We start from the raw sequence: 17890 nt of genomic DNA on the forward strand, positions 1-17890 counted from the left end.
TCCTAGTCAGTATAGGGAATGAGTAACCCCCATAAGTCTTCAAAAGTTAGAGTGTCTCTGCCCCTTCACTTCTGGGCAGTTATATGAGAACCAGAAATTAAAGCCAACCTCATGACTACTCCAGTGGCACATAAAGAAATTGCAGAAACAAGAACAGTTTTTGTTGCCTTCATTTCCTATGTGAAAATGATAAGGCTCACACTAGGTTCACACATCATGCTTATTTTCTTCCTACAATAATGTATAAATTGCATGTCTTTTTCAAATAGACAATGACCATGGTTAGTTGTTCAATTGGGGAGGACCTTAAAAATAAAGCTACAGGGAGACATTTGATCAATAATTTGGCTTTATTCATAGGAGGAAGAATAATATCAAACAAGACAGCTATTGTCAGGTTCTTTTTTTGATTTGGGCTAAATCTTTATTTCTTTTGAAATAAGCAATGAGGCTAAATTTTCAGGCATGAAGTCATGTAACAGTTGGTCAAAAAATTGTTCTGCTTAATTTATTAAATGGTGGCAGAAAAATACAAATAATTCACATTTGTCAGATAGATATATTAAAAAGAATCAAATAGAAATCCCAGCAATAAATGATTTTAGAAATTTAAAAAACATTAGATAAAATAATGAGACATAAGGAGAAACAAGGAAAACAGAAATAGAAAGTTTAACAAATAGTCAATTAAAGTTCCAGAAAGAAAACAGTAGAGAAGCAGTCAACATTCAGAGATTAAAGAGAGAACTTTGTTCAAAATGAAATCTTCAGATTAAAAATGCACATTTATGGTTGAACTGAATAAATAAATGACAAATATGACTCTGACTTAGCACAATTTCTAAATTCAGCCATTAGCTTACATTTTTACTTGAGCTAATGGAGCAGGAGCCAACTAAACAATTCAATTCATCCATATGGTCACTAATTGCTTACATCAATCCCCAAGTCCTGTTCACACCCTTGACAAAAGAGCATTCTCTGAAGTACTCTGAATGTGGCCTTAGAAAGGGAGAGGCTCCCACACAGCTGAACTGGAACTTCCAGATTTTCTGGATAAGGAAGTCATTCCATTACAAGTTGAGAAGTCCTCACATCCTTGTCTTAACAGGATATAACATAAACCATCAGCCAGTGACCACACATCTATTGCTTTTTACGATTCCCTTTTACAAATAGGAGTTTTTTATTGTGGTTATTCTGTTCACATTCTATCACTTTATATTGAATACATTTGAAATGGTTAAACTTACTAAATTTAGCTTAAACTGTAAAGACTGATTACAAGGACAATTTTCTTCAAATTCTTATTTTTATTAGTACATGTTTATAGACATAATGATTGCATTCATCATGGGGACCTGGTGCATGTACATAATATATTTTAATTATTTTTATGTCCCTTTAATTATAAGCACCTTTGTCTGGATTTAGCTGAGAGAAATTCTTTCATACAGTCTCCAGAACTTGAGAATGCAGGATCAAGGATGGCACTTTGTTACATTTTTTGGGAAAGCAATTTAGTACCCTTTACTGAGGTGTTGAACTTCTCTTCTTTGGTCCTCTCTCTTTCTTTCTAGTAAATTTTAGCTAAGGGTAAAGATAGCATTTGCTATCAAGATGGAGAGAACAGAAAGACATCTGCCTTAGACCTAAGAAATGTGGTATCACACCTCAGGAAGCCCTGTGCTTTGGAGCCCCTTTCTTGAAACTGTCTATTCCCTTTGATGCCTGAGGCCAGCTAGGTCCACCAATGCCACTTGGGTGGAACACCCCTAGACTGGACTGAGATCTTCATGAGTCTTGGTTTTCCTTTTCCTCATTGTGGTATTTTTTTTTTCTCCAGCCTCTAGAATTCTCCCCATTGCTAGCATCCAGCACAGTCATCTCTTCAGCAGGCTTCTGGTAGGGTCGCCTACTCTTATCTCCTTTCTGGGCTTTTCAGACTGTGGCTTTTCAACCAACAGATCTTTCCAATTGACATCATTTTTCCGAAAAAATTTTTTTGTCTTCTCAGATGCGTCCTTTAGGGTTAGTCTTGAGCCATAGTAGGTGAATGTCATGTGAATAAGATGCTTCTCTCACTTCCTGACCCCCTTAATCCATGAGGTATAATTTAAAAGTCTATTTAGTGTTGTCCCCCAAAAGTATGTAGACATTCATGGGGTGAATATAGACCCTCATAGGAGCCTCAGGTTTCCTCTGCTACTAATGTGCATGTAGTAATCACCAGCTGCCAGTTTCCTCTTCTTTTTCTCAAATTGGTGGAGACTGAGGAGCAAACACACTGAAGAACAAGCCTTGAGATATTAATTAGAAGCCAGGATTCAGAGGCTCAAATAATGAGGCAGATTCAAAAGTAATGATGTAACTAGCATTAAATAAATGATAGTGGGAACCGGGAAGGCAGGAAGGTTGAAGTTGTCAAGGTTCTCCAGAGTAACAGAAGCAGGACATGAACAGAATAAGATTTTCTACAATATTTAATGAGACAAATCGAGATTGGACTAAATCTGTAGTTAGAGACAACCCCCTAGTGCCTAATGATACAGAACTCAACTGTAATAAAAATCAATGTCTACTTTATTGAAAGGACCAGACCCTGTGCTAAGTGCTTGCTAAATACTCACAACAACCATAGGATGCCCTTCAGCCCAGCCCCGCAGAGGAGCCTCGCCACAAGTGTGCCAACACAGTGGTGTCCTCCCTCCCCACTCCCCTGCCAACAAGAGAAAGAGGGCCTCTCTGAGGCTCCTAGATGAAAATTGAAGCCCACTGGAAGAGTGAAGAAAATCTCTGCGATAAAAGGCACACCATACCACCATAGTGGGTAAGTCAGAGAGACCAGCACTTCACTTCAGAGCCTTGTCTAATCAGGGGAGAGACCCCTGGAACCTGGAGTAGAACCTTGTAGAGTTCAAACCAGCAGGAGGTCAGAGATCTCAGCTTGGGCCTTGCAGACAGAAATCACCCTAAACCTCAGGGGATAGCAGCTGGCTTGATGAGACTAATTAACTTAGATCTGCACACTCCTGCCCATGCTGTCAAGAGGCATACCCTGAAGGAGGCCCTCTATTTCTATTTGTATTTTTTATTTGAAAAGTAATATTTTTCTCTTATCTTTAATCATTTAAAATTTTTTCTTTTTTTCTCAAATTTTTCCCTTTTTATCTTCTTTTTCTTATCTTCCTTTCTCTCTCTCTCTCTTTTCACTCTCTCCCCCACCTTGATCATTACTCTACCTTTTTGTTCCTGTCCCTATCCTAATTCAAGTTTATTTTCTTTATTTTCCTTTTCTTCTCTTTTTCCTTCTCTCAATTGCCATTACTTTTAAAAGAAAGTGATTACAGTCTCTAGCCTCCCTATTACTGTTAGTTTGTTCTGTTCTTGTGTATATTTTGTTTTGTCTTCTCCTCTTCTCTTCAACAGCTTCCCAGAGTTTGTGTGATCTTCCTGTGTCCTCTGACCTCACTTCTAACCTTTCTCTATCCTATTTATCTATCCCTCCCTCCAAAACTCCTAAATCCCCATCCTGAAGGGTAAAATTGCTACACTGAAGAGTTTATTCACTATAAACATATTTTGGGCTGGTTCTCAATTTCAATTTAATTCACACAGCTAAAGGCAATAGATTAATAGCTACCACAAATTGTCATTTTCTAAGCTGTGCTTGATGCTATTGTGTGGCCAACTGTATCACTTGGGCTAAGGTAATCAGTTGTCCTCCCTGGTATAATGAAAATGAGATTGCCTTAGAGACATAAGAGACTCAAACCCTAAAGACCAGCTATATCTGGAAGATTGAAGTATTAAGCCAGGAATTAAACCACAGTTAGTACCAACAACAAAAATAGAAATGAGAAGACATTTAAACAAGGTACAAACACAGACTTCCACTTCACCAAAGGTAAACTCTGTGGGAAATGAGTGGAAAAATCTGATAGTCTATCATCTGGACACGTTGAATTGGTAGCACAGGAAGCAGCAAGACAGATAGATGAGGCTCTAGAAAAATTCCAAAGAGAAATAATTTCCCAGTTAACCACAAAGATAGTGAGAAGAATGAAAGACATGATTAGAGAATCTAGAACAGAAACATATAAAGAAAATAGATGATCTCAGGACCACGATGGAAACCATGAATGCCCAGAATAGGAAAGAAATGGAATCCATGAAACAGATTCAAACAGATATCCAGGAGATTGAAAACTCTATGGAAAGCATTTGTAGCAGGATGAACATATGTGAAGGTAGAATTTCAGGTATAGAAGATAGGATTGTGGTCAGTGACTGAAATGAGAGATCTCTTAAAAACAGTAAGGGATCATGAGAAATCAATCCAACAACTCTTAGATGATGCAAAGAAGAATAATATAAGACTGGTAGGAATCCATGAAGTAGCAGGAGAAAGTATGAATAACATAAAAAATTGTTCACAGAATTAATGACAGAAAACTTTCCAAACAGAGAGGAAGAATTTGACATACAGATAACTGAGGCATATAGGACTCCAACTAGCTATGATTAAAAAAACATACACATCTAGACATATAATAATCAAGATCCTGGAAACCCAACAGAAGAACAAAATACTACAAGCAATTAGAGAAAAGAAACAAATCATATGCAAAGGAAAGACCATAAAAATCACAGCAGACTTTTCAACACAAACACTCAAGTCAAGGAGAGCTTGGCTTGAGGTATTTCAATACCTAAAAGAAAGCAACCTCCAACTTAGACTGATGTAATCTGCAAAACTATCTTTCAAAATTGATGGGGAAATAAGATACTTCCAGGACAAAGGACACCTGAGAAATTTCATGAACGCCAAACTGGCACTCCAAACATTTCTGAACAATATCCTGGAAAAAGAAAATGAAGGCCACAACTCAATAAGGGCTAACAGAGCAAATATACCAGGCAAGGCAAGAAATTAAAAGGAGAGAGGGAAAAATAAAAAATAAAAGAACCAACAATCATGAAAATAAGATGACAATGAAATAGTCAATACATAACAGTTATAACCATCAATGTTAATGGCCTCGATTCACCAATCAAAAGAATAGGCTGGCAGAATGGATTAAGAAGTAAAATCCAAGAATATGCTGTATACAAGAAACCCACGTAATACATAAAGACATTCATAGACTGAGAGTAAAAGGATGGAAAACTGTTCTCCATGTGACAGGAGCCCAGAAAAAAGTGGGAGTAGCTATCTTATTTGCAGACAGAGTTGATGTCAAACCAAAACTAATTAAGAGAGACAGAAGGACACTACATCCTTGTAAAGGGAACAATACAAGAGGAAGAAATGACAATCATAAATATATATATGCACCAAATACTAATGTCCCCAACTATACAAAACAAATATTAATGGATATGAAAAATGAAATAAGCACTAATACAATTGTAGTGGGGGGCCTCAGTACTCCACTAACATAAATAGACAGATCATGTAGACAAAATCTCAACAAAGAAATAAAAGAACTGTACCAAGTCTTAGAACAAACAGACTTATTAGATGTCTGCAGAGTGCCCCACCACACAAAATCAGAATATACATTCTTTTCAGCTGCACATGGGTCATACTCCAAAATAGACCACACACTACCTCATAGAACATGCTTAAGTAAATGCAAAGGAATTGAAGTTATCCCTATATATTATGAGACCACGGTGCAATTAAACTAGCCATCAATAGCCTAAGAAACTGTAAGAACTTCACAAACACGTGGAAACTAAATAACACCCTGCTGACCAACCCTTGAGTCCCAGAAGAAATTAAAGAGTTTCTATAATTAAATGAAAATACAGGAATCTATGGGACACAATAGAAGCAGTTCTATGAGGGAAATTCATGGCAGTAAATGCTCCTACTAGGAAAACAGATCAAGCTCAAATATACCTAATATTTGAGCAAGCTCAAATATAACCTAATGCTTAACCTTAACCCTCTAGAAAAAGAAGAGCAATACGAACCAAAAGCTCATATAAGGGAGGAAATTATAAAGATCAGAGCAGAAATTAATGCAATGGAAACTAAGAGAATGATACAAAAAAATCAACAAATCTAAGAGTTTTTTAAATTAAATAATTGAATTTATTGGTACATTTTAGGGATACAGTACAGTTACATTCATTGTTGGGATCTTGTACCTCTACATGACAGGTCTTGGTTCTCATTTTTTCCCCTTATCCCTGCCCTCCCTTCACACCCTCCTCCCCTCCCCATTTACAAACACTTTATTTCCATCTTTTCATTTTCCACATTTTTTCTTTTCCCTTATTACCCTTCCCCTACCAATCTCACCTTCCCTACACCTTTAGCCCCTTGCTTCCCATTTCACAATGTCAGTTATCTAAGAGTTGTTTTTTTTGAAAGAATAAAATCGATAAGCCTTTAGCCAACCTTATTTTTAAAAAAGGAAAGAAAAGGCTCAAATTCATGCAATTAGGAATGAAAAAGGAGAAGTCACAACAGATCCAGCAGAAATCCAGAGGATCATCAATACCTACTTTGAGAATCTGTACTCTAAAAAAATGGAAAATACAGAAAAAAATGGACAGATTCCTAGATACATATGAACTTCCAAAGTTGAATGAAGAAGATATAAAATGTGTAAGCACCCTAATTACATTCAGTGAAATTGAAAATGTGATTAAAACATTTCCAACAAAGAAAGCCCAGGTCCTGATGGCTTTACTGCTGAGTTCTACAAGACATTTAGAAAAGAACTATTCCAACTTCTCTTTAAACTCTTCAATGAAATTGAAAGGGAATCAATACTTCCAAATTCATTCTTGGAAGCAAGCATTATTTTGATTCCAAAACCAGGGAAAGACCAACCAAAAAAAGAGAACAACAGGCCAATCTCCTTAATTAACATAGATGCAAAAATCCTCAATAAGATACTGGCAAACAGAACACAGAAGATCACCAAGAAGGTCATACAGCCTGACCAAGGCGGATTTATCCCAGGGATACAAGAATGGTTCAACATCTGTAAATCAATAAATGTAATGCGCAATTTTAACAGACTCAAGGACAAAAACCATATGATCATCTCAATAGATGCAGAAAAAGCATTCAACAAAATTCAACATCCTTTCATGATAAAAATCCTAGGAACATATGGTCTTTATCTCAACCTGATAAAAGCTATCTATGAAAAATCAACAGTCAATATCATACTAAATGGTCAAAAATTGAAAACCTTCATGCTAAAACAAGGAACAAGACAAAGATATCCACTATCACCACGCCTGTTCAAAATAGTTCTAGAAGCATTAGGCATAGCAATTAGACAAGAAAAAGAAATAGAAGGAATAAAGACAGGAAAGGAAGAAGTTAAACTGTCACTATTTGCTGATATGATGCTCTACATAGAAGACCCAAAAAAGCTCTGCCAAAATACTTCTAGACTTAATTGACAGATTCAGTAGATTAGCTGGATGCAAAGTCAACCCTCAAAAATCAATAGCCTTCTTCTATACAAATAACAGACTCACTGAGAGAGAAATTAGGGAAACAATAACATAAAAAATGAAATATCTAAGAATCAACCTAATGAAGGAGACAAAATACCTCTACACTGAAAATTATGGCATTCTGTGAAAAGAGATAGAAGAGGATATAAGAAGATGGAAAGACATCCCTTGCTCCTGGGTAGGAAGAATCAACATAGTGAAAATGGCCATGCTTCCAAAACTGCTATACAGATTCAATGCAATCCCAATTGAAATCCCAGCAGTATATCACAGATCTTGAGAAAACAATCCAAAAATTCATTTGGAACCAGAAGAGACCTAGAATAGCAAAAACCATTCTAGGCTACAGAGACAAAGCAGGGAATATAACAGTTCCCAACTTGAAACTATACTACCAAGCCACTATGATAAAAACAGCATGGTACTGGCAAAGAAACAGACCTTAGGATCAGTGGAACAGATTAGAAGATGCAGAAACAACTGCAGACACACTTAGTCACCTCATTTTTGATAAAGGAGCCAAACATCCCTACTGAACAAAAGACAGACTCTTTAATAAATGGTGCTGGAAAAACTGGGTTTCAACTTGCCAAAGGTTAAAACTAGACCTATATCTCTCACGATGCACTAAACTAAAATCCAAGTGGATTAAAGATCTAAATATCAAAGCAGAAACACTGGACTTACTGGAAAGTAAATTAGGTAGAACTATTGAAGACATTGGCATAGGAGAAGACTTTATAAACAAAACCTCAGCAGCATGAGAACTTGCACAAAAGATCAACAAGTGGGATCTCATTGTATTAAAAAGTTTTTGCAGTGCAAGAGAAACCACTAACAGATATAAAAGACAACCTACAATGTGTGGGAAAAATTTTACCAACTACACCTCAGACAAAGGACTACTATCTAGAATATATAAAGAACTCAAAAAAATCAGAGCCCCCAAATACAAAGAACCAATTCAAAAATGAACATCTGAAATGAACAGACATTTCTCAGACAAAGAAGTAAAAGCAGCAAATAAATATATGAAGAAATGTTCAACATCACTTGTCATTTGAGAGATGCAGATGAAAACAACATTCAGATTTCACCTCACCCCACAAAGAATGGCTGCTATCAAGAAATCACACAATGACAAATGTTGGCTGGGTTGAGGGGAGAAAGGAACCCTTCTCCATTGTTAGTGGGAGTGCAGACTGGTGCAACTCCTGTGGAAGTCAATATGGAGATACCGCAAAGAACTAGAATTGCAGGTCCTATTTGAACCAGCAATCCCTCTGCTGGGTATCTTTCTAAAAGAATCATACCACAGGGATATATGTGCCCCCATGTTAATAGCAGCACAGTTGGTAATAGCTAAAACTTGGAAACAACCCAAATACCCATCAACTGGAGACTGGATAGGGAAGATGAGGTTTTTCTGTAAAATGGAGAACTCCTCAGCCATAAAGAATGAGAAACTAGAGACATTTATACCTAAATGAATGCACATTGAGGCTATACTCTTAAGTGAAATAAAAAAAGACACATTTGAGCAAATACCAAATAGTTTCCCTGGTGTGAAAAACTAAAAGTGTAAATAAGGTTCCAATGGTATAATTGATAGTGTGAAATAGGAAGAAAAGGTCTAAAGGAGTAGGGGAAGTAGGAAGGGTAGGGGAAAAGAAAGAAGGGAAAGGAAAAAAAGAGAAAAGGAAAAAATGAAAACAAAGTCTTTGTAAATAGGGAAGGGTGCAGGGAGTGAAGGGAGGGCAGGGGTATGGGGAAAAAATAAGAACCAAGACATATCATGTAAAGGTACAAGATCCCAAAGATAAACATAATTGTATTATTTGCTTTAAATGTACCAATAAACTTAATGGGGGGTTAAAAAAAAACCAATCATAGGAAACAGAAAAAAAAGCAATACTTCCATTTTATAGTTGAGGTTACTGAAGCTTGGAGAGGTCCAGTGATTTTCTTCCAACTCAGGCAAGTCTGACTTTTAAATTCAGATTCTTAACAACCATGAAGTATCACTCTATGTATCTTGTTCATTGTAACCTCAGGATCTACTGCCCTACCTGGAATGGGTTAAGAGATTATTAAGTAATTTTGTGTGAATGAATGAATAAATACATAGTGTTTACTAGAAAGTAATGGACAGTGTGTGAAATAGATTTAGCAAATAAATTTCAGGTTATGATTGGGTCAGGAGAGGGAGTGTCCACTACCAAACAAGTCCTGAAGATCAGCCTGTGAGTAACCTGTTTTGGCGAAGCTCAGATGTGTGCTGTGTAATTAACTCATTATGCAAGTTCAGGTTTGTACTTTTTCCAGAGGGATTCAATCTCTTACTGTAAGCTGGGATGTCACTATGTTTGGAGGTCAGCAAACATTTCATGTAAATGACCAGACATAAATTATTTTAGGCTTTATAGTAACTATTTCAGGTTTATGTTACTGTTAAATGCTGCCATTGTAGTGGGAAAATAGCCATCTACAGTTCGTAAATACACATAAGGTTATGTTTCAATAGAGTTTCACTTACAGAAACAGGAAGTCTTTTAGACTTGGACCGGAGACTACAATTAGTTATCTAATCTTGGTCTAGATAACCAAAGTCCCCTTGAATATCAACATTCTATGATTTAAGGACTTGAAGTCAATTGTGTCAAGAACAGAAATAACCACGCATCGCTATCCTCCTCTGTTATGGAGAGAAGACCATAATTCTAATTGACCATGGGCTCTTTTCCAATAGAAACATTGACCCATCAGTTAGTCAATCACAGATAGAAAACAGTTGTAACACTCTTCATTTCACTGATAAGAAACAAGAATTTGGGAAACTCCAGCTATGCTCTTAGCATTAAGAAAGATAAGAAGAGACAGAACAGTAAGATGTGAGGAGAATCAAATTGTCCCACGGGTGGCAGACATGACAACCAAGACTCTAACCTGACGGTGATATTGCTCATCTGTGGAAGTCAGACCCTCTGTTTCTCTCTTACTGTTCTTACCACTTACTCCACCTATGAGTGAATAAACTCGGATCATCACAGTTACCGAGGCATATCAATTTTCTCCATTTTCTTTTCTCACCAAAATTTAAACCACTGAATTACTTTTGCCCAAAGGGATTTGCTGCCAGTGACTGGAGAACACTTAGCACAGAACTTCACGTGTCTTCCCTACTTGTAACATGTGGTGCTTGCATGTCTATTTCAATTTCTGCAATTCTTCAGTCTGACAAGTGAACGGGAGTGTCCCAAACATCAAGAGGCCACATGATGGTGGGCAAGAGCTTGGAAATTGCAGTCAGAGGAGGTTCACTGAATTGTAGAGAAAACAATCACCCTCAAGAATTCGAAGCAATCTATGCAGCCTAGGTAGCACAGAGAAAAGGTCTAGAATGTAGCAGAATGTTTTTGCTGTCACTTGAGATCTATGGGGGGTTGGGGGGGTGGGTAGAAAGCATTTCTTCAACATCTCAGATTATACCATAGGTAGCTGTTGATTACAATGACTGCTAAGTGACTTTGTAGCCCTTTATCTCCGATCCATTTCAACTAGTTTCAGTGATAGTATTTATTATTCTTTTCAGAGTCCTTTCACAACCTTAATCTTATAACATTCTGAGAAGGGCTGTTAGTATCATCCCATTTTATGGCAGGGAAAACTGAAATCCAAAGAGATTCGCTGCAGCCAGAGTTCTTTCCCATAGATCTTTCTTGGAGGTTATTAATCATTTAACTCATACATGTTAATATATTTAATATATTGTTTAAGTTATTAATAACTTAAATGTAATATTAATTTCACCCTGTGCATCTTTCAGTTGTTTAGAGAGTGCTTTGCATGTTTGGGTCATAGAACAGGCACTGGGGATATAATGGTGCAAATATTTCAGGAAAATAAGCATCTGTTGGTTGAGTGATGTGTCATCTGCATTTTTGAGAAGGAACTTGCATTAAGCAATAAGTAAGGAGTTTCACAATCCCAGAGAGTCCAGGAATGTGAGAAGTAGGGGTGTATTGTACAGTCACAGTTAAGAGTCCCTGTCTCTAGTTTCAGCTCCTGGCCCAGCTCTGCAACTGAATTCTTTCACAACTTCTCCACCTGCAAGGCCAATGGGCCTGCGGCTGCCACAGTGTTCAGGACTCAGACAGATGTCTGGAATGGCCTTCTTTATCAGCCTGGTTACCCCTTTCAGGTAACACTTTGGTAGTTACTTTATAGGCCTCACAGTCCTGTCTGAAGCAGGAAAGGGCCAGGGCCACCATCTGTCTAGTTGCAGAAATTCTGGTCTCTAGCTAAGCTTCCTGCCTATGCAATAGCAGCTGGGAGGAGCCAGAGCATTCTGTTGGGGCCACACCCACTGGGAAGGACATAAATAGTGAAGTTTCACATCAGTCATCAGAGCCACCTGCCTTCACCATGAAGTCCATGAGCCTCTTCTTCCTTGTGGTGTTCCTTGCCCTGGGAACTCTGGAAACTCTGGCTGCGGAAGGCTCTAGAAAAAGTAAGTTGGAGTCACCCTGACCCAGTCTTGGCTGGAGCCATCGGAGGTGGGGGGTTCTTGGTGGCGTGAGTGTGTCCGTTTCTCTAGGTCCTGATCGTTCAGGTTAGTTTCGAGAGACCTCCCTGAGGGTGGCGTACGTATACTTCCGGGCCCCAGGGCTTCTGTAAGACTCCTGAGCATCTGGAAATGCTTCTTTTTCTCAGCTACCCCATCAGCCCAGGTCTCACTCCTTCATTCTCTCTCTCCCATTCTCTCTCCTGCAGTCTCTTTTACTCTCTGACCCTATTGGTGACTCTCCAATGATTAGTCCCTTCTTTTCTCTCTGTCTCTCTCTCCCTCCCTCCCTCCCTCTCTCTCTCTCTCTCTCTCTCTCTCTCTCTCCCCTTTAGTCTTTATGTTTCTTACTCTAGCTTTAATTTTCAACATCTCCCATGCTAGTTCCATTCATCTTTATTTACTTCTCTTGATGTCTGTCACTCCAAGTCTTCCTTTAAGTCTTTGTGTAATTTTGTTTTGCCCTAAAGTAAAAGATCTTGACTGGCAGCCCTGTCTTGTTCCTGAATCTGTTACTTCTCCTGTGCAACTGTCTGGTTTGATTAAACCTATCACTTTTCCTGACACTCAGACACATATTTTCCTGTGGACTTTTTGGACAGAGGTGAGATTCTCTTCTCCTGGAAAGTGGTCCTGGAAAGTTCTCCTGCCCAAGAGTCAGGATGGCTACACAGCACCCAGCCTCTCTTTAACCTCTTGAACTTCTTCTCAGGATCTCAGAAAGCCGGAGCCTGCCCTCCTAGAAAACAGGTCGTGTGTATTCGATATGAGAAGCCTGAATGCAAGAGTGACTGGCAATGTCCAGGGGAAAAAAAATGTTGCACTGACTATTGTGGCATCAAGTGCTTGGATCCTGTTGACATCTCAAAATCAGGTGAACTAGCGCAAGACCTGGGTGGAAAGGAGTGAGCCTGACTACCCAGCGTCTATGGAGATTGGATTGGGTGAAGGGGTCATGCCAGGCCTCCTCCCTTTTAAGGTCTATTGAGCCCAATATGTCAGTCATGTTACCGCAGGCAGAAAGTTAACCACCCAGCTGAAACAGCCAGAATGACAGCAGGTTTGTTTCCCTGGTAACCATCTGGGCATTCGGATAGCCAGGCATTTGGAAGCTACCCATCCAGTCAGCACTAGACAGCCGGTCAGCTGCACTGATTGGGGTACAGGTGTTCCAGGGGGGTCAAATGTTATTTCAGGATATGCCGTAGGGAGGAGGTGATGTTGAGGAGGGTAGGGGAGGAGATGATCCTCCCTGCTCAGGCTGGTGCAGAGGTTGGGTCCAAGAAGCAGTGGGATGATGTCTAAGGTACAAGACCTCTGACCTGTGGTTCTACTCTTAACAGGGAGGAAGAAGCCTGGGAAGTGCCCAGTGACCAATGCTGAATGTCTGATGCTTAATCCCCCCAATTTCTGTGAGAAGGATGGCCAGTGTGAGGGTAAATTAAAGTGCTGCAAGGGCATGTGTGGGAAAGCCTGCATTCCTCCTCAGTAAGGTAAGGAGAGGGCTGGGACAGATTGATCTTCCTGCCTCCAACTTTGTCAGTATCAACCCTCTGGAGGTCTAGGTGCATGGTCAGGGACACCCTCTACTCTAAACAGAAAGTGCCTGTCTCCCTTGTCTTTCAAGGGCACTGTTTCCCAGGTCTCAGGGCAAAGATTTCCAGAGGATGACCTGTGGCTTGGATTCTATTCCAGCCTTTCCACTCGAGGGCCCTGAGCAAATGACTTCCCGAGTTTCCACTTCTTTATCTGTAATAGACATAATGAAATTGACACTGTATGCACCAAGTATTATTTGGGTTATTTACACAATGATGTCCATGGTCAATGTCCAAAAGAACACTGGGGCTTAAGAACAATGTAGTTCAATGCTCTGAGATTCAGGTTTTACAGTGTAAATGAAACTTGAGCTGAGTCTCCCAATACCAAAACATTTTCAACTATGCCCCTAACTTTCTATCTCAGGGGCATCTTTGAGGGAAAGAATGTGGAAATGATTTGACTGGTTCTTATTCTGAAGGTCTTCTCTGATTTTCTCTTAAAGATTGATTCCTACCATTTGGACAAGACTCTGAAATTTGTTCTGTGTGTGGCCTGGGAATTCCTTTTCTGTTTCCAGGTTTGGATTCTGCAGCAAGGATTTGGTTCCACCACCAGCACCTCCTTTCAACAAGCTCTTGGCAATAGGCTTTAAGGAAGTAATGTTGATCAGTTAATAAATAAATGAGCTTATCTATTTATATACATTCTGTTTTGTGATTAATTGAGATGAGATGCACTGAGGTGTCTGGATAGAAGCCTCCCTCCTATGATGTGAAGTAGGAGGAAGAGGTTTGCTGGGATGTGCAGCCTTGAGTTTATATCATGACTCTGATAGTACTGGCTATGTGATATTTGTACAAGTGACTTTATCTTCTAAATATAATTTCTTCATCTGCAAACTAGCAACAAAAGTCATCTTCTTACAATTTTTAGAGCATTAGAGGTTGCAAATACCTCTCCCACAAATCATGGCCACTTGTGGATTAGTGGAGCGATGTCGAGTCTTTTGTGTCCTCTGTTTCCCAAGATGCCATTTCTTTTGTCTTAAAGTAAGTGTATTTCCAGGGTGGGTCATGTTGATGACATGTTGCCAATACTGCGGAAGGTAGTATTCTTGATTCCCCTGAACAGAAGTTACCAGAGCTGGACATGTAAAGCCAGAAGGCAAGCATAGAACCTTGCTCCATATTTTTCTGTGCTCTATGGACTCAAAGGGAAACAACGTGGTTGAATAATGATAAAAACGAGTAAACACAAAATTCACACCAAATGTGTATGTTATTTCCTGGACAAAGCCATGATGGGATTGAGAAAATATTCCTTACTACTTTCCACCAGTGCTCCAGGAGCAGCAATTTGTTATAGTAAGTTAACCACTTCAGAGAAGACTAAAAAGAGGGCGAATTCTTTTTATTTGTTCTGTGGGTAGGGTAGGCCACACTCCAAGCTGGTCCCCAGATATTCTCACAGTTGGTCTTTACATCCGGGTGCAGTCCCCGCCCGTAGCCGTATTCTTTCTTTGTCTGTGTGACCAACAGAATATTGCAGGTGTGATAGTCTCTTTATGACATTATTGTGATAGAAGGGTGCAGCTTCCATTTTGGGATCCCCCTCTCTCACCATTTATTCTAGAGGAATTTAGTCGCCATGCTATGAGGTCACTCAGTTCCTCCATGGAGTGGCTCACAGGAACTAATGCTCTTGGCTAACAGCCTGTGAGGGTGTGAGGCCCCCTGGAAAAAAAACACACAAATGAGTTTGAAAGGAGACTTTTCAGACCCACCCTAGTCTGAAATGACCGTAGTACCAGCAGATAGCTGATTTGCCCTCATGAGAAACCCTCATCCCGATCCACCAAGCTATGCTGCTTCTGTATTCCTGACCCTCAAACTGTGAGATAATATTTATGGTTTTAAGATGCTAAGTTTTGGGGCAATTTGTTATGTGGCAATAAGTATAGGAAAAATTTTATGCCACAAATATGGGCAGCAGAAGAAAAAGTAATTGTGAATATGTATCTTCCTCTATGACCATAGTTGTGATGATTCTAAATAAAATGTTAAAAATTAGAATTCATTGGATTTTAAAACATTTTATAGGCTGGGCATGGTGGCATACGCCTATAATCCCAGCACTCAGGAGGCTGAGGCAGGAGGATTGCTGTGAGCTCGAGACCAGCCTCAGCTACATAGTGAGTTCCAGGTCAGTCTCAACTACACAGTGAGATCCTGCCTCAAAAAACAAAACAAAACAAAAACAAAAACAAAAAACCAAAGGAACCCCAAACACCACAAAACAAAACTAAGCTAAACTAAAACATTTTATAAAGTTCAATGTGCATATAAATTCTTGGTTATAACTAACAATAGGAGTGAATGTATGCACGGAGAAAAAAGAAAGAAATCCTACATGAAGCTGTACCAAAATCTACATTACATTGAATTTTTAGAGGCATTGGAACTGAAGTCAGAAACAGGATCAGCACTATTTTCTAACAAGGTATGAACTATATAAAACAATGCAATAAGATAAAACAATATGGTGCACAAGACTGAGGTCGATTTTTGTATGTAGTATGAAGGGATGGATCAGTTTCATTCATCTCCACATGGATTTCCAGTTCCTCCAGCACCATTTATTGAAGAGCCTTCCCTTTCTTTATGGTTCCTTCTTGGCATCCTCATGGAAAATCAATTGACCATAAACATGTAGGTCTATTTATTTCTGATCTCTCCATTCTGTTCCATCAGTCAATGTGTCTGTTTTCATGCTAGTATCCTTCTTCTTTGTCCTGTGGCTTTGTAATATATCTTAAATCACCTCCAACTTTGTTCTTTTTGCTGGATTCTCATACCAATCTAAGGTCTTTTGTGGCTCCATATGAATTTTAGGATTTTTTTTTCTATTTCTTTGAAAAATGATATTGGGATTTTGATAGGGATCTCATTGTATCTGTAAACTGCTTGGATAGTATGGATCCCAAATGATCATGGTAAATGATCTCCTTAATGTGTTATTGAATTTGGTTTTCCAGTATTTTGTTGAGGATTTTTACATCTAGTTATAGGTGGGGCTTTTTCAGAGGTGGCTGGATCTAGAGCACATGACTCTGGGATTGATTCATGGGAGCAACGCTAGCATCAAGGGCACTAGGATTAAGGGTGTGAGTGTTACCAGCCCTAAGTAGCCTGGATAAGATAAAAGGGTCAGAAAGACGCTGTTGAAAAATAAAATCAGCCAATCCATGTCTTTTTATTGAAGAATTAAGATAATTTACATTCAAGTTTATTATTAAAAGGTATGTATTAATTCTCATTTTGTTAATCTTTTTCTGGTTGTTTTGATTACTTATATTCATTCTATCTCTTATTCATCTTAGCAGTTCAGTGGTTTTCTATAATGGTCAATTATTTCCTATTTTTTTTCTTATATACTCTTCTAGTGAGATGTTTTCTTCCCCATACTCTCTTGATTGTGTTTTCCTGCCATATCTGTTTGTAGAATTCCCGTAAGTACTTTCTGTACTTACGGCTTAGTGGTCATTAATTTCTTTAGTTTATGCTTATTTTAGGCCGTCTTTATCTATCCTTCAACCATAAAGGATAACTTTGCTGGGGATAATAATCGAGACTGGCAGTTAATTTTTCCCAGGACTTGAAATGCTTCATTTCCTGCCTTCCTAGCTTTTAGTGTTTCTGCTGAGAACTCTGCTGTTAGTCTAATGGGTTGGCTTTTAAATGTGAGTTGGTGCTTCTGTCCTGCAGCTTTTTGTATTCTTTGTTTGTTCTGTACTTTTGGCAGTTTAACCATAATATATTGTGGAGATCTTCTTTTCTGGTCATGTATATTTGGATTTTAAAATTTCCCCTGTATATGATATTCACATCTTTCCTAAGATTTGAGAAATTTTCTGGTATTATTTCACTATGTTTTTTGTGCTTTCAACCTATAACTCTTCTCCCTCAACTGTTCCAAGTATGTTGTAAGTTTGGTGTGCAGACTGTATGTTGGTCTACAACTGTATGTTGTGTTTATTCTTTATTATTTTTCTTTATTACAGTCTGAGTGAGATAATTTATCAGTCTTATCATTGAGATATGATATTTGCTTTCCTACTTGATCTAGTCTATTGGTGAAGTTTCATCTGACTTTTAACACTGAGCTTTTCATTTTCCAAGGCTTCTATTTGGCTCTTTTTCAAAATGTATCTCTGCTTGGGCCAGGGATTTAGCTCAGTGCTGCCACCGCCTGCTTTGCAAGCGCAAGATCCAGAGTTCAATCCCGGGTACCAAA

General features: G+C 38.7%; 1 protein-coding gene across 1 annotated transcript; it reads left to right on the forward strand.

Annotated features, from left to right (window-relative positions):
• Positions 1 to 11680: 11680 nt before the first annotated feature.
• Positions 11681 to 14278, forward strand: Slpi (secretory leukocyte peptidase inhibitor). The gene is made up of 4 exons (XM_010631487.3): positions 11681 to 12001; positions 12768 to 12929; positions 13399 to 13548; positions 14100 to 14278. Exons 1-3 carry the CDS (start codon positions 11917 to 11919, stop codon positions 13545 to 13547), a joined length of 396 nt encoding a protein of 131 aa, XP_010629789.1. The 5' UTR covers positions 11681 to 11916; the 3' UTR covers position 13548; positions 14100 to 14278.
• Positions 14279 to 17890: the final 3612 nt, after the last annotated feature.

This window comes from Fukomys damarensis, unplaced genomic scaffold (genome assembly GCF_012274545.1).
Source record: "Fukomys damarensis isolate Sample0158 unplaced genomic scaffold, DMR_v1.0_HiC HiC_scaffold_22, whole genome shotgun sequence".
In the NCBI taxonomy this organism is placed as follows: domain Eukaryota; kingdom Metazoa; phylum Chordata; class Mammalia; order Rodentia; family Bathyergidae; genus Fukomys; species Fukomys damarensis.